The sequence below is a fragment of the Neovison vison genome, chromosome 2 (genome assembly GCF_020171115.1).
Source record: "Neovison vison isolate M4711 chromosome 2, ASM_NN_V1, whole genome shotgun sequence".
Classification (NCBI taxonomy): domain Eukaryota; kingdom Metazoa; phylum Chordata; class Mammalia; order Carnivora; family Mustelidae; genus Neogale; species Neogale vison.
The window spans coordinates 8,105,765-8,122,651 of record NC_058092.1 but is presented as its reverse complement, the minus strand read 5'-3'; the positions used below and the strand labels follow the sequence as shown (position 1 = coordinate 8,122,651).

Sequence of the window (16,887 nt, the reverse complement as noted above, 5' to 3'; positions counted from 1 at the left end):
GCCTTGGCACCCACATCAGGAGTGCTGGTTGGGGCTTCCCGCTGTCCCAGATGATGTCCCCTGTCATCGCGTCCCCACGTGCTGGAGCTGTGGGGACACGGCCTGCCATCTGCGCCCGGATTATCATCCCAGGATTGTTCTGTCCACAGCATTCACGCCACCACCAGACATACCTCCAGATAGTCCGACATTCTTCTCAACCAAAGCCGGGACACACGGGGATAGGTGAAGCATCCAGCGCCTTAGGAAAGGCGGTTTGTGGATCGCAAAACACACCTTGTTCTCCATGCCCACAACAGTCCTCTGTCTTTTCACTTGGCAGGAGATCCAGGCTACCTGGTACGAGAAACTGCACGAGTGGGAGGACGCGCTCGTGGCCTACGATAAGAAGATGGACACCAACAAGGACGACCCCGAGCTGATGCTGGGCCGCATGCGCTGCCTCGAGGCCCTGGGGGAGTGGTGAGCGCGGCCTCACTGGGCCTTTGGGATTTGCAGGGCTTCCCCCCAGGAACAGTTCTCACCTAAGACACTCATTTTTGTTTTACCTGGTGTTTTCCCGATAATCGTCTACCACTTGGGTGTTTGGGGTTTTCGGGGTTTTTTTTGTTTTGTTTTTTGGTTTTTTTTTTAAACTTTGACTTGTAATGCTCTAGGACAAGACAGGCTCAGGTGAGGCACTAGGGTCTGCACCTGCTCCTTCTGTCTGCCTCTTGCCTAACGACTGTGAGGACCTCAGGTTCTTACTCTCTAGCCTGTTTTCTCTTTTCTCTATTAGCTTTTGCTAATGGTTTTGGAAAACAAGAACAAATCTCTGCCCTCTTCAGATGCTTCGTCTTTATGGGATGCTGACTACATGCCCAGCACTCTACGAAGCTCCAGAGATTAAAGACAGAAAAAAAAGGCTTCCTCCATCGTGTGAGGTTCATGAGACAAGCACACTGCAGATAGTTATCAAAGCTGGATAGTACAGTGACAGCGGTCTGAGCAGATGACTTTGAAAGGCCACCGAGGGAGCAGGATGGCCTTACCGTTCCTCCCTGGAGGAAGGGCTAAGGCTGGGGGACAGCTGAAGGAGATGGGGATGGGGTGCCCCAGGTAGAAGCAACAGTAATGCTTAGCTGAGAACACCTGCCGCCATCTTGGTCTGGGGAGTTTTGGGGGGACCTTGAAGGAAAAATGGCCCCTATTCTGTTTGCTAGCATCTAGTGCAGTTTTTTAAAATAGTTGAAACAAAGTACCGTAGTATGGGGGTGAAATATTTTATAGTTTTCAGTAGTTAAAATGCCACACCGCCTCCCCATGTGGAGATTATCCAGACTTAGTCTCTGAGACATGAGACCGAAGGTCCCCCTGTTTATCCATCCAACCAGTAATTACTGAGCACTTATTCATGGCCCATTTCCACACCAGGCCCCAAGGACACTGCAGGGAACAAAGCAGACACCGCCCCTGCCTTCCCAGAGCTCAGTGGCCAGACAGCTGAGCTGCTGTGGTGCAGAGTGAATACAGTCGTAAACAGGAAGCGCAGGGGACTGTGGGAAATAGGAAGGGGCCCTCATCCAGGTTTGGAAGGTTTTGGAAGGCTTCCAGGAGGAAGTGATCCCTAACTTGAACGGGTACAGTGAGAAGGAGCGAGCACAGTGTGTTCAGGGTTCGGAAGGGTCAGTATGGCTTGGCGGGTCAGGTGTGATGTGGGAAGGTAGAAGGTGAGGCAGGAGAGGGAGCCAGGGCCCAGACGGTGTGGGGCTTATAGGCCAGGTGAGGAGCTGGGTACTGACAGGCCATCGAAGGACTTGACTGGTCCGTGGCTGGCAGGTTTGCGCGACACACAGAACCGTTCTGGGAGCAAAGTCGGAGAGCAGATTGGAGGGAGATGGGGGAGGCAGAATTGCATAGACCTGTGCCCTCCCGGTTGTATCTGCATTCGGGACCTCCGTCCCTGAAGGTTTGGTTTTTTTTTTTTTAAATCTACCTTTTTATATCCACTTTTTATTTTTAAAGCATTATTTTTTAGAAAAGGTAATGTGCACGTGGCACAAAATTCAGTAGTGCAAAGTCAAGTCTTCTCCTTGTCCCCTAGCCCCTCAGCCACTGAGACGACCGGGTCCCCATGTGGACTTCCGGCGACGGTCTGCATCTGCGCACCCGTATACGTTATGATGGTAAACTCCACTCACCGTTTGCAGCTTGTTGTCTCACTGAACACGTGTAAGCCACCTTTACATCACAGCCTACAAGTGCTGCCTCATTTTCTGAAGGGCGATGTTATGCTCCATTGGATTAGTCAACCTCAGCTATTTAAATAGGCAACTGTAGATTTGTTTTGAAATTTGATACCTTGGACAGTTTAAAGAATATTATTGAAAAAAAATCAAAGGAAGTCTTCTAAAAAGAATGCTCTCCCACTCCACATTCTTTCTGTACCTAATTATAGATATTCTGTGGTAAACAATTGCTATTTTTATTTCTTAATATAAAGTTGTTACTGTATTCCTAAGATAGAAGATGTAATTGTACTGCATGAAAATTTAATGTCAATGATTTTAGCCTTAGGCATTGGATCACATATATACAGATAATAGTCTAAAATTACTTGAAATTGGCTTGTCTGGCTTAACCATGATGAGGGGGATTCAAGAGCTATTACTTATTTCTGTAATTAGCATTCCACACGCCTTCACCTCCATGAGGAAGCATAGCCTATCCAATCTGCCTCATTAGTTTGTACAACAAAGGTTTCGAGTTTGGGTTTTGTTTTTTGACATACAGCAGGTACCTAAAACTGCACTGTAGCCACTAGCCAAGGGTAGCTATTTAAAATTAAATAAAATTAATAATTCAAGTCACACTAGCCACATTTCAAGTACTCAGTAGCCACATGTGGCTAGCGGTTACCACCGTGGACAGTGCAGATACAGAACATTCCCCTCACCCTCGAAACTGGACAGTACCTTCTAAAGCAGAAGAGTAGTATGCCGAGAATTAACCACATTATTTCAAAAACAGTTTTTTTTCCATTTTCAAATTGGTTATTGTACAACCATGTTATTAGGAGAAGGATGAAAGAACAAGGCATAACCATTCCTAAAATTCAACTCTAATCAATTCCTAAAATGTTTTAGTGTCTCCCTGCTGCCCTTGGGTTTATGGGTAAATGTGATAGTCTGGCATCTGAGTCTTTCTGTGTTGTGACTCCAGCCCATACGTATCTCAGCGAACTTGACCTCATAATCCAAACTCTGGCCCAACTTCTCTTGTCCAAACCCCACAGAATTTTTGTCTGCATTTGTTCATTCACTTTCCTGAAGTGCCCACCTCCTCCTCTGCTCCTTTTTCTACCTTTAGACACTGTCCCCACCTTTCAGAGCCCATCTGTACTGTTGCTTCCTCCTTGAGACCTCTCCCAGCCCCTCCCTCACTTTAGGAGTTAGAGACAAGCACTTCCTTCCATGGGTTAAGTAGGGATAGCTTGGGTGTGTTGAAGAGACTTTTCTATGTATCTCTGTCTAATCCCCTGTGACACTCAGGGGAGTTGACTCTGAAGTCTCACAGCCTGCCTGAGGGTCCCGAGAGCAAGTGATCCGGGTCTCCTGCCGTGGCAGGACTCAGCCCTTCTACCTCTGCTCTCCTGGATTCATTCCAGTTTCATAATTACCTGTAAAGTGTAAGCAGCTGCTGATGCTGACCAGGGGATTTACAAATGCAGCAGACTGCAAGAGATTATAAAAAGAGATAAAAGAAGCAGAATTCTTTTCCTGATGGTCCGCAGGGTCCTAACCTGGTTGGTTCGGTCAGCTCTCTTCACTTGATCTTAGCCAAAAGGCCGAGAAGCGATGGGTCAGCTCTCTTGAATGTGCAATCTGTAAATGGCTTTCACTTCGGGTATATATCGTGAACGTGACTGAGGCCAGTGCTCAGCAGAGACGGCACCTGCAGTGATCAGGGCTTACCAGTGAGCTGAGAACGTACCCCATTCCCTGGGAAGCTAACTACAAGAGCTAGCTGCCCACCGCCAGGCCAGCCCCGTGGTGCGCACAGCCACATGTGCTGTCACAGCGAATGTATGTCCCCTCCCTGCACTGCTCCGTAACATGGTCTCTGGGCCGGGGAGAACAGATTGCTCAGGGGCAAAACAATAGGCAGCCAACCACGGAGGTGTTCCACACAAAAGAATGCTCTCTGAGCTTTTTGCCACTGGCCTGGGTGGGAGAGTCAAAGCCTTGGAGGGCAGGCCTTCTGCCCCGTGGTCCCTGGTGTGCGGTGAGAGGTGTCAGAAAACCGCCTAGTGTCAGCCCCACAAATAGTCTCATATTTTTTATTGATTTGATTTTGTTTTCTCCCTGCCTCTGAGAGTTAGGATTTAGTATATTCTGCGCTCCTGTTCTGCATAAGGAGTGCTAATGGGACAGGAACCCGCCTCTTTGTGGCCTGGCGGCTCTCACCACAGCCGTGGCCTGAAGGCGGTGCCTGTGTCTCCTTTCTGGGGGACCGCACCCCTGCTGCTCTCTGTTTTGTCTTTTGAGGTCACAGTTAGTGGTGTTTCACACTGAACTCTCTCCCTGCCACTAGATGAAAAGCAAAGCTAAATCCCCAGACCCGTGGCCTAGTACTGGGTGGTCCTGACAGAAGACTAGGGGATGCTGCGTTGCCTGTCGCCACCAGCTAACCACATTTGAAATCTAGGGTTGGAAGGACCATTTGGTGATCAGGTGGCTTTCTCCCCTCCATTGAGGAGGGACCCCAGCAAAAACCTGCTGCTGAGCCAGTGGTTCTCAAACTGTGGCCCCCATGCCATGGTAGCAGCATCACCTAGAAACTTGTTAGACACGTACGTGCTTAACCCCACTATAGACCTCCTGAGTCAGAAACTCGGGGTGACCCCCAGCGGTCCATTGGAAGGAGCCTCTAGGGGATTGTGATGCATGGGCAGCGTGAGAACCGCTGCGCCTGGGTGAGCCCTCACGGGGCCGGCGGTGGAAGGTTTCTGGGTGTGGATGGCTTCCAGCCCGCTCCCATCATGGAGCTGCGGCCGTGCACAGGCCGTGAAGGCTGCCCACTTCCTCTTTTTCATCTGAGCCGTGTATTGCACTAGGATGTTGTATCCCCGACTCTCATGAGCATGCACCGGAGAGACGGTGAAGTTAGTGACTGCCCTTGCCACGATGCCGGATCACTGCCCTGAGCAGTCATCCTAGATGCGGTCTCCAGGCTGCCTGTCCGTGAGCTCCGCCTGGAGCCCTTCAGCACCGGCGGACTTCGGCGTCTTTGTCACGTGCGGTGCAGCTCCCGTGCCCCACGGCTTCTGAGCTGCACCACTTGGAACTTGTACCTTTTCTCTTGACTCCACTGCCAAGACCAAGTTAAAACATTTTATAAAAATAGGGGCACCTGGTGGTTCAGTGGTTAAAGCCTCTGCCTTCAGCTCAGGTCATGATCCCAGGATCTTGGGATCGAGCCCCACATTGGGCTCTCCACTTACTGGGGAGCCTGCTTACCCCTCTTTCTCTCCCCGTGCCTCTCTGCCTACTTGATCTCTCTCTGTCAAATAAATAAAATATTTTAAAAAAAAAAATAGGGGCACCCGGGTGGCTCAGTTGGTTAAGCGGCTGCCTTCGGCTCGGGTCATGATTCCAGGGTCCTGGGATCGAGCCCCGCATCAGGCTCTCAGCAGAGAGCTTGCTTCTCTCTCTCCCCATCTCCCTGCTACTCTGCTTACTTGTGCTCTCTCTCTAGCTGTCAAATAAACAAATAAAATTTTTTTTAAAAAAAATTTATAAAAATAAAAAAGTCCTGCAGCATCTCCTTTGGAAAGTAGGAAAGATTAGACCCTCCTAGCTGAGTCTCCAAGCTCACAGGAAAACAGGCTCCCGTTCTCCCACTGGCAAGGGCTCGTTTCCTTGCATTGAGAAGGGGAACATGGGAAGGCAGCCGCGCCAGCCGTCAGCAGGCCATCTTTCCTGAGAGGCCGTCCGCGCTCTGTGTGTTGAAGTCTGTGGAGCGCCATTCACATCTCAGTATTTCCTAGTCCTGACCCACACTCACCGTAGTTTTGCAGAATCCAAGCGTGAGCATCCGGACCTCTTCTGGGTGTGACCATGGCTGAGCCTTCTTCCTTCCATGCTGGCTGATTTCATCTGAGTCTCATCTCAGACTGCAGCCATTCATATCACACTTTTTTTTTTTTTAAGATTTTATTTATTTATTTGACAGACAGAGATTACAAGTAGACAGAGAGGCAGGCAGAGAGAGGAAGGGAAGCAGGTTCCCTGCTGAGCAGAGAGCCCAAGACCCTGGGATCATGACCCGAGCCGAAGACAGAGGCTTGAACCCGCTGAGCCTCCCAGGCGCCCCTTGTATCACACTTTCAAGAGCCCGTTCTCCCTCCAGCGTTAAACCCAAAATGAATGTGTCCAGATGTGTGTCTTCAGATTGCTTTCTCTGTAGGCCTGCTGGGGGAAAGAGCCCGCAGTTCCTTGGCATAGGACAGAAGCTATTTAATATTTATGAAAGGGGCCAGATGCTCAGGACATTTCAGACCACGTAGAATTAGGCACAGTCCGTGTCTCTGGTAAAGTCCCATAGAAACAACCACTTCTCCTGTATCTTAGGACCCAGTCAAAAGTGTTTTTTTATTTAAAGGTTCCCAGTTCCAGGCGGGCCCCTGTCATCCAGTCCTTGTGTAGAGCCAGCATAAGCCAAGGGGCTGGAGAGGAAGACGAGCAGGTTATGGCGGTGGCTTCTCTTTACCCAACTGTACGACTCTTCTCCTTCAGGGGGCAGCTCCACCAGCAGTGCTGTGAAAAGTGGACCCTGGTTAATGATGAGACCCAAGCCAAGATGGCCCGCATGGCTGCCGCAGCTGCCTGGGGCTTAGGTGAGGCCTCCCCTGAGGGCACCCCGGTCAAGGGAGGGAGAGGGAGGCTAGGAGCTCGCATTCGAGAAAGAAGGCACTGGGGCTCCAGGTAGAGACGTCAGGTCCACAAAAGCATCCAGAAATCTGTATCCACCTGTCCCTATCCTACCTGTCCCTTCTACCTGATGACCATGACTGACTTACTAGATGCAGGTAAAAATGACCCATCCTGGGGAATCCAAGGAAACCAGTGAACAAGCATCAAAATCGAGATTATTTAGTGAGGTTTGTTTGGTTTTTGTTAAATAAATTACTGGTTCATTTTTTTTTCTCTATTTAAATAAAATCTAGAACTAGAAATTTCCAAACTAGTGTCCTGGTTCCACTGTCATTAGCCTCTCTCCATATTTTCTGCTTTGCGTGAGGCCTCCTCCGTTTTTGAGTCTGTGTCATGATCCCGTATGGCTGCGGGAGCGCCACCCATCATGTCTGTATCCCTAGCAGGAATTAAGAGAGAGGACAACTTTCTGTCCCCTTTTATTTCTTAACTGTTATTCTAGAACTTTCCTAAAACACAAAAGTGAAGGGAATAGGATAGCAAATCCCCACATGCCCTCACCTTCTCCAACAGTTATAAATATTTTAACAGTATTGGATTTTCCGTTCTCCTCCTTCCTACTCAACACTCCCCCACCTTACTCCAACTCCCTGAGTATTTTAAGGCAGAGACTTCCTTTTAGCCCCCACAGACACGTGTAGGTTTCTGACACCGGGCCCCAGCTGTGAGAGGATTACTGTCCATCCCAGAGATGTTCTCAGTAGGAGGGGAAAGCATCCACAGGCTGTCCCAAGTGAAAGCTTCACCTGTGGAGTCCTGAAGAAGGTTACGTAACCTTCTACCTCCATTCCATCCCTCCTGACTCACAGAGCTTCTATCCTTCCCGTTCATGAGCTCTGGGCTGGATCCAGAACATTTTTCAAAAACAAATTGCTTCCTGAGGAGTCATCGTTTGCCGTTTGCTTTTGCCCAGAGGCATCAAGAATGAATGAGCCGATGGTCTGGAGTGAAAGGCAGGAAAATGCCTTGTAAAATCAGCGGCCCCGCAGTTTGCGGTTAATGAGGCTGCTGTCTTTTCTGCAGATGGCCTTGGAAATGCTGGCATCTGATACATGCTTGCCCCATCAGGGGAAGTGAATATCTCTTCCCGGATGCAGCCATTTCCCCGGTCTGCCCCGACACAGAGACCACCGAGCCCATCTTTCTCTTATGACAGAGCCTCTTAAAATCCCTCCTCCCCCCTGAGGCGCAGGTACTGCCGGAGTGAGACGGGCAGACTGTTTGTCTAATCCTGCTCCCTGTCTGGGTAACGGCCACTTTCAGTTGTTTAGGGAAAATGTAATTTCCAGCATACCATTGAACTGTGAGCTGCTTTGCTAATAGGGAAGAAAGCCATTCCATCTCACCTCAGGAAACCTGAGAGTTCTCTGGGTTAATGAGGTGCTACATTAAAGCCTCTTGACTCGGAGGCTTTCTGTCACTCGGTTTCTCCCATCGTTCACAGAACTCCCTGGAGCAGCATTGGAGTCCTGTGTTCGGAAGACAGACGTGGCTTTGTTTGTTAAATTGGCTCGCGCAACCCTGTAGCCTGTAGAGAGTCTCTGTAGGGTTTTGCTACATCAGGCACGAGTTTGTCTTGTTTGAACCCCAAGCTAAATGCAAGTAACAAAGACAAGGCCTGTTTGAGATGCTGCCTTAGCCCAGCAAGCTGATGCTTTTCTCTGTGTGTGTGTGTGTGCACGTACGTGTGCAGGTCAGTGGGACAGCATGGAGGAGTACACCTGCATGATCCCTCGGGACACCCACGATGGCGCGTTCTACAGGGCCGTGCTGGCGCTGCATCAGGACCTCTTCTCCTTGGCACAACAGGTAAAAACTTAGGTGTGCTCAGACCGTCTGGCAAAGAAAAGAGAATTACATGTGCACTGCCAGTTCCTAGGCACGCCGTGCCTGCAGAGAGGGGCTGATGTGCGTCCGCTCTGCTGTTCCACCCCGTGAGCTCACGGGAGCCTAGGCTGTAGAGCAGAGTTCTCAGAAGTCGGCCAGCACAGCCGTCAGGGCCACTCTCTGCTCTGAGAGAGCACCGGGGAGTTCGGGAAGTTAACATTTACGTTGTTCTGGAGTGAGCTTCTCGGGTCAACATTGCATGCTTTGATCACTTTCCTAGCATTCTTCGTAGTAGAGAGAAACCATGTGTCTCACCCCAGGAGGGTGGAGACAGCGGCAACCCCACCACCCCCCCGCAGCAGGGGTCAGTCACGGCCTCTTCTAGCTCTGCAGCAGTGTCACACAGGGATGAGCTTCTGGGAGAGCTGGCACTGGGTGTGAGCCTCCCGTGCTGGCCTCCAGAATAAAAGAGTGACGTAATCACATCCTGACAAGCCCTGAACTGTCTGGGATGGGGCACTGGGGTCAGTGACCTGAGCACCTGAGGGAGGGGGACACGGTCCCCAATCTCAAACATTCAAGAAAGAAAAGCTCCACGTGCAGGGTGTTTAGTGGATGAAACAAGACCTTCGCCGCAGTCCCGCGGGCATGAGCAGAACTGAGGCCAGGGCCGTCCACGTCGCAGGCACAGAAGCCCCCATGGCATGGCAGGTTTGGGGGTTCCTGTGCCAGGAGTGGAGGCGTTCCCTCATGAGGACAAGACACTTAGAAGCCGGTGATGACCACGTGGGGCTAGTGAGAGTGTGCCCAGTTGAGGTTCACAGATGTGCACGAGGAAAAGATGAAAGAGAGCAGGTCCGCAGCTGTCCTCTGGAGACCAAGAACGCAGTGCTTCTGCCTCTAAGCCCACGTGTTCCCTCCCTAGTTACCCGGGATTCGGGGTGGTAAGCTTGAGGTTCCTAGACATTCTGTGTCTTCCGAGAAATCGGATAACATTCTTATTTAGCCTTACAGTTTGATAAAAGGCTTCTTCCCTTCTTCGGGGTGCCTTCCTCTTACTTCCTAGAATTTAAGTAAAATGAATGACCTCCCGCTAGCCGGCAAGCCTGAAAAAAAAACAGCCCCGGCCCCGGCCCAAGCCCCAAGCCCACAGCTCAGTTCTGTGGTTTTCTTTTTCTCTTCTAGTGCATTGACAAAGCCAGAGACCTGCTAGATGCCGAGTTAACCGCTATGGCGGGAGAGAGCTACAGTCGGGCATATGGGGTGAGTGTCGAACGTTCTGCACGGGGTCGTTTTAGAGGCTCATTCCAGTTCTTTTTTCAGCATGGCCGAGTGAGGACTCCCTGGCTGCTGGGAACATGCCTGTGTATTCTGAGCAGATACCCTGTCACCAGAAGGAATGACTGAAATGAATTCCGGCTTTTGGATTGTTCATGCGGTATTAAGTGGGAATGTGATTTGCTTCCATCAGGCCATGGTCTCTTGCCACATGCTCTCCGAGCTGGAGGAGGTCATCCAGTACAAGCTTGTCCCTGAGCGACGGGAGATCATCCGCCAGATCTGGTGGGAGAGACTGCAGGTAAGGCTGCTAGAAAGCCGGGGGTAGCCCGCCCACCCTCCCGCCCCCACTCTCGCTCAGCGCACGCTCCCTGCCTCCCCGCAGAGGCTGGGGTGGCGTTCGCCGCAAAGCACTCAGAGGCTGTGCGCCTCAGCCCTTCGCTGGGAGCCGGTGACCGGTTCTGCGGCCTCCTCTTACCCTTCTCTAGTAACACAAGAAAGTGTCTGCAGTAAATGACGCTTACAGACAGCCTGCTGAGAACCGTAACCTCAGAATCGGTGGTTCTCGGCTTCAGCTGCCCGATAGGATGACCTGCCTGGATTTTTAAAATCTGGATCCATAGGCCACTTCCCAGACCAAATAAAACAGAATTTCTGGGGGCGCCTGGGTGGCTCAGTGGGTTAAGCCGCTGCCTTCGGCTCAGGTCATGATCTTAGGGTCCTGGGATCGAGTCCCGCGTCGGGCTCTCTGCTCAGCAGGGAGCCTGCTTCCCTTTCTCTCTCTCTCTCTGCCTGCCTCTCCGTCTACTTGTGATTTCTCTCTGTCAAATAAATAAATAAAATCTTTAAAAAAAAAAAAAAAAACCAAAAAACAGAATTTCTGGGGATAGACCCAGGTTCTATCTCTTAAGCTGCCCCAGATGCTCCCAGTTTGTGGCCGACACAGAACCACTGTTCCAAATGCACTTTTTGGCCGCCTGCATCGGCTTCTCAAACGGGGTTGCCTAATGTTTCAGCCGACTAACCCCTGCCGTTTACAGTCCCTCCCATCACAGACATGCACAGTCTCTCTTCAGCCGAAGTTTCCCTCACGGAGAAACTTCTCCAAGTCCTCCATCAGTGTTTTCCTTGTACATTCTGATCATTTGAGCATGAGGCGCGGTCAGTTCCAGGTCTGGGAGTCAGCAGTCTTAAGTGTTCTTGGAAAGGACAGTTCTCCCATTCCTTGAGTTGCTAGGAGGGCAAGTTCATTTGCAAAGGAGAGAAAGCCCTCGCTGCTCCCGAAGCCGCTTGTCGTCTGTGCATCATAATCAGTGTCCTTGGTTTTACACTGTTCCTCTTGGCCCATCCACACCTACTTCCAAATTCTGTCTCCGGGCCAGTCAGGGTCTGTGGTTCCAGGCCCCTCGGTAGGCTGTGACAAGACCTTTTCACTGCAGGCTGCGTTCCTGTCTGGGAAGCTCAGGGCACATTCCACTGGCAAGGAAAGATCAGTGGGCAGAGGGGCGTGTATGAATGTAGTCGTTTGTGCTCTGAAGTAAACACATGCAGTTCTTTCATATATTTTATTAGCAATTATGAAATGCCCAGTGAATGTTTTGATGGAAAATTGTCAGTTGGACACCAGAAAAGAATTCCACAAAGCAAGCATTTCCCACCTGACTTGTACACACACACACACACACCACCTTTTTTTTAAGTGCCCGTAATGGGTTGAAGAGTTTCCAAATCAGAGATCTGATGAGTCTTCTGCCATTCTAACAAGGGAGGCTTTATCCAAATAGAGGCCCAGAGGGGAGTGGAATAAACACGTCTTGGGGAAGGGAAACCCGTGTTTAACTTCACCATCTCCAAGACACTGTCGGCATCTCAGGCCTTTGTGACTTTCCCACCTTGAGACAACAAGATCCTTTTTGGCTTACAAGGAGCCGGATTATTTCAGCATCTGGAAGAAACTAGCAGATGGTGAGAAGATCCCAAAACAGTCACTCAATGTACTTTTTCCTGTTTTCATAACTTTCCTAATCGCTGTTGTCACACTTAATGGGATGGAAAGATATGGTCCAAGACCTGAAAATAAAGCATTAAGTTTGTGGTACGAACTTGGCTCTCGTGGGTGGCTTACTGTCCAAGCGCTCCATGAGCCACCTCTATTGGAGAATGGCCATTTTGTGGTCAAGTCACTGAAGCTGAAATCCCCTGCCAGAGTCTCCCATGGGGCAGTTTGAGGGGTCAGCCTGACTTGCCTTAGGTTCTTAATTCAGACTCCCACTGGATCCTGTCATATTTAAAAGCCTGCAACCATTGTTGCTAGACGGTCAGACTCACCTCTGTGGAGGACAGCTCCTTTGGTTCCATCTGTCTCTCAAAGGGACGGATTTGCCCACAGAGGGACAAGCCCTGCTCCCCGGGTGGTTTATCTCTGAGTCTGACTTCTTAGAGCGAAGGTGGAGGAGAGGCCCACTTACCCTCAGAAGTCTTCGATAGAAAAGTACCTATCCCTTTTAATAACATCGAATTCCCTCTATTTTTTAATTAAAAAGAATGTATATGTATGAGTGAATGAGGCGCTTTTCCTTCTATATGCAGTTTTTGATCAGAGACCAGTGAAAACGAAGCAGAAGGAATCGGCTAGTCTTCGTACAGTTTAGGCGTTAATAACTTCAGGACTGACGATGCCACAGCTCACAGGCAGCGTCGTTTAAGAATTTACTTAAACTTCTCTTATGCTTAATTCATCTCCCAGATTTTGAATGATCTATTTTTTCTAGAGATTTTATTTTTAAGTAATCTCTATAGCCAACATGGGGCTCGAACTCACAACTCTGAGATCAGACGTCCATGTCCCATCGACTGAGCCCCAGAGAAGCTGAAGCAAAAAAACCAAAGTTAAAAATGCATTATTTGGGCACCTGGGTGACTCAGTTAAGCGTCTGCCTTTGGTATAGGTCCTGATGCCGGTGTGTCAGGGTCAAGGCCCACGTCAGGCTCCCTGCTCAACCAGGAGTCTGCTTCTCCCTCTGCCTCCCAGCCCACTCGTGCTCACTCTCTCACGCCCTCAAATAAATAAATAAAAGCTGTATCAAAAAAAGAATACTGGCTTTTTTTTAAAAAATGCATTATTTATACTCCAGAAAAGAAATTTAAAAGGTTTAATTCATGTTGTCCTCATCATAGCCCTGTGAAGTTGGTACGGTCTTTACCTCATTTTAGCGGTTAAGTAACGTGTGCAGCGTCCCACATATGGACGGTGGCAGGGCGGGGACTCGAGCACCAGCCCTGTGACTCTCCTGACCCTTGGATTTGAGAGGTTCCTAAGAAGTGTTTTTCTTCACAGCACCCGTCTCTTGAGAAAGCTGAGGTTGTAAAAATGAATTTCTTTGTTGGTTCGAGGCAAGTCTTTCTGTTGCTTGTTGGGGGTTAAAGCTATAGCAGAGGACATGCCTGATTCTCCCTCCTGAATGTTCCAGGGCTGCCAGCGCATCGTGGAGGACTGGCAGAAGATCCTGATGGTGCGGTCACTTGTGGTCAGCCCTCACGAGGACATGAGGACCTGGCTCAAGTATGCCAGCCTGTGTGGGAAGAGCGGCAGGCTGGTGAGTGACCCCTGCACAGGGTGTGGTGGGAGGCCGGGGAGGGAACGGCGCTCCTGGTCCCGTCCTGTTTATAACCCGGCCTGTCTTGTTTTTAAGGCCCTTGCTCATAAAACCTTAGTGTTGCTCCTGGGAGTGGATCCATCTCGGCAACTGGACCATCCTCTGCCAACAGTCCACCCTCAGGTGACCTACGCCTACATGAAAAACATGTGGAAGAGCGCTCGCAAGGTCTGTATCCAAACCCACGCGGCAGCAGACCGCTCGTCCCGAGCGCCCACTACCCAGCCTCTCGCCGCCTCGGGGCCCAAAGGGGAGCAGCACCCAAAGCGCCATGCTGGGTTTTGCTCCTGTTAAGAAGCTGTTTGGCCCGATTTCCAGAGTGAATCGTATCCGGGGGCCTCCCGGATGCCATTGATGGAACTGCTGCGTGAGGTCACGGTTAGATTTCTTAGCAGAGTATGCGGGAACATAGAAAGGGCACGATATCTGTCCCCCTCTCCTCCCCGCCTCCCAAGAAAAGGTGGGCTGTTCAGTACCCAAAAGGCAGCATATTTGTGAAAACACAGACTGGACATTTCACAAGACCACTTTGGTTTTTCCAACTTCTCGTCTCCTTCCCAGTCATCAGCTGGGATGCAGAAGCAGCAACACCCAGAGTGTCAGGCTGCATCCAGTAGGGAGCGTCTACTTGGAGCCGGCGTAGAATTCCTCTTCCTTTGTTTACAGACAGGTCCTCCCCGGACAAGGAAATAGCTGTGGCTCCCGGGGGGGCAGTGGGGAGGGGGGGTTGATTTTATTTTTTGAAATGATCTCCCTGGATGGTGGTGATGATTAACAAAACGCTGGCCCTGGAGGCAAAATCAGCACCTGCTCTGGCTCCTTATGCCCCTGACCAAACAGAGGGAGTGTCCTAGCCGTCCTCTCCCCGTTGTGGCCCGCAGCGCGGCCCGCCAGGAGAACGGAGCGCAGAGCCGCCTGTGCAGCCGAGGCCGTGGAAGGCACGCCGAAGGAAACCCGGGACCGTGTCTCCAGATTGACTTCTTTCTGGGTGGCTGACTCTGGGACTGCAAAAGCGTCCCACAGTGGGATGGGGAACCCTGCACCCCAGGTTTTCAACAGGGGTTCACTTTAGTCGGAGCGGCCAAACTCCGTTGCCCACGTGCGTCGTTTGGGGTCTTGTTTTCTTTTTGTTGTTTTTGGGAGTTTGGTTTGGTCTGGTTGTGAGTCTCTGCAAACTTCCCAGGCCAGAGCACTTCTCATTCAAAGTCCAGCCTTCCTCCAGGCAAATGAGAAAAACAGAAGGTGCTGGATCTGAGCGTGGTCTGGTTTCCTTCCTGGGTACAGAGTCCAAGTGTTTGAAAGTCCTGCCGAAGGCAGGCAGCAAGGGCCTCTTGGCTAATGTCTCAACCAGGGAGTGGCTCCTTTCCACAAATGACCACAGCCCAACCTCTCTACACATTACCACCTCTTCTCAGAGCCCAGCCTCCGATGGGAAGCCATGAAACGACAGGCATTAGAAATTCAGAAACCTCTTTGAAGTCAGGTGCTTGGACTTTAAGCCCAGACCTAGGGCTGTCGCATCTTCACAGGTGCTCAGGAGTCACTCAGAGAACCAGCTACGTAATAATCGCACTACTGAGCAAGTCCCTTTTCCTCTCTGAACTTGACTTTCCTCCACTACAGACAGTTCGGTAAGCCTTGTATCCTGCCTTGCGTAAGGCAGGTAAGAGAGTTTGAGAAAAGCAGAGCCTGCTCTGCAGGAAGGCGTCAGGCCCAAGGGGTATGTCCCGTGTTTTCCTAGACAAGCCACTTCCCACGATCTAGAGACAGGCCAGTCTTTCCGTGAAACCTCACCAAGCTGAGGACGGGTCTTGCTCGCCAACCGGGCTTACGACGCGCAGCTGAAACTCTGTGCCCAAGAGAAACCCCTTCCTCTGATCGCCCAGTCCTTCATCTATAAGAGAGAAACAATCCATTTTTCCCTCCTCACTTCCCAGAGGTGGAGAAAAGAGCGTATTTTAGTAGAACACTTTGAATTCCTTCAAAATAAGTGGTCTCCACGCCGTGCAGTAGAAGGATATCGATTCTCCGGTGCTGGATAGATTTACTTAATACTGAGCTTCAAATCCGAACTACTATGCAGCCCTCCCTGGTTTGGGTGGTTTATTTTTTGTTCAGCGTTTGGCTGAGTCTCCCGAAAGGAAAGTAAGCGGTGTGCCTGGACTGCCGGCCACGCGGAGCACGTGGGCTCCGAACAGCCTTGGCATCCCAGCTCCTGCTTCACTCTGTCCTCACATCTTGACGGGCACCCGCTCCGCACCCGGCTTACCAGTCGCCCTTCTCGGGCTGGATCTTTCCAGTGCTGTCTCTCCCTTCTTCCTTTCCTTCTTAACCAGCTGTAAGTCTGGTCAGTGCAGTTCTCGTAGAGGAAAAAACTACAGGAACATTTATCACTTCTCAGGGGCGGGCTGCTAATGTAGTTCATTTTTCAAAGCCAGGGTGAGTAATGGAACCCCGTGAAGGCAGCTGTCTGGGTGGGGGGGTGGGGGGACAGGTGTCTTGTTAACTGTCAGAACATCTGCCTGTCGCCCTGTCCCCGTGTGCGGATTAGCTGCCTGACGAATTGTTAGTCACATCATGCTGGCTCTGGGGTGAGCCATGTCTGTTGATGCTAATTAATTCCTTATGTTGAAACGTGTCTGAGGTTGGTCCTGGCCTCCAAGTCATGAGTTGTATTTTCCTTGAAGACCATCACGACTGACATGTTTCAATGGAAGGAGACCATTCTGACCTTATTTATTTGAAATGTTGATCCCCCCGCCATTTCCTTCTGCAGCAAAGAACACATCGTCTCTTTTTCACTCTCTTGCATACTGTTCCCCCCTCCCACCGTCGTGGTGGACTTTCATTCCACCATTTTTTCCACTGGAGCTTTTCATGTCTGTATGCTCTGTCTCCACCTTGAAGCCCTTTAAAAAGAGTGGGGACCCCACTTATCAGGATGCTGGTGTGAGTGGACATGGGGGCTTCTAGAGATGGCTGGTACCTTAGTCCCAGATCTCTGACTCTGTGTCTCTGCCCTTCCCTCTTTCAGCTCCCTGTTCCTAACCCACGTGGTTCTGCTCACTTTGTATCAGGTCCCGTAGTATAGACAGATGGAAAGGCTTGAGGATGCTGTGAAGGTTTCGCTCCTAAGCCACTCCCCCGTTCAC

The 16,887-nt window shown here is 50.6% G+C and overlaps 1 protein-coding gene across 1 annotated transcript in view; it reads left to right on the top strand.

Annotated features, from left to right (window-relative positions):
• MTOR (mechanistic target of rapamycin kinase) overlaps positions 1-16,887 on the top strand; it is a 128,970-nt gene that overhangs the window by 88,997 nt on the left and 23,086 nt on the right. Inside the window, exons 30-36 of the mRNA XM_044237143.1 lie at positions 323-462; positions 6,777-6,877; positions 8,668-8,783; positions 9,987-10,064; positions 10,273-10,380; positions 13,550-13,675; positions 13,772-13,903. Coding sequence (XP_044093078.1) covers positions 323-462; positions 6,777-6,877; positions 8,668-8,783; positions 9,987-10,064; positions 10,273-10,380; positions 13,550-13,675; positions 13,772-13,903 — 801 coding nt within the window. The remainder of the gene's footprint in view (positions 1-322; positions 463-6,776; positions 6,878-8,667; positions 8,784-9,986; positions 10,065-10,272; positions 10,381-13,549; positions 13,676-13,771; positions 13,904-16,887) is intronic.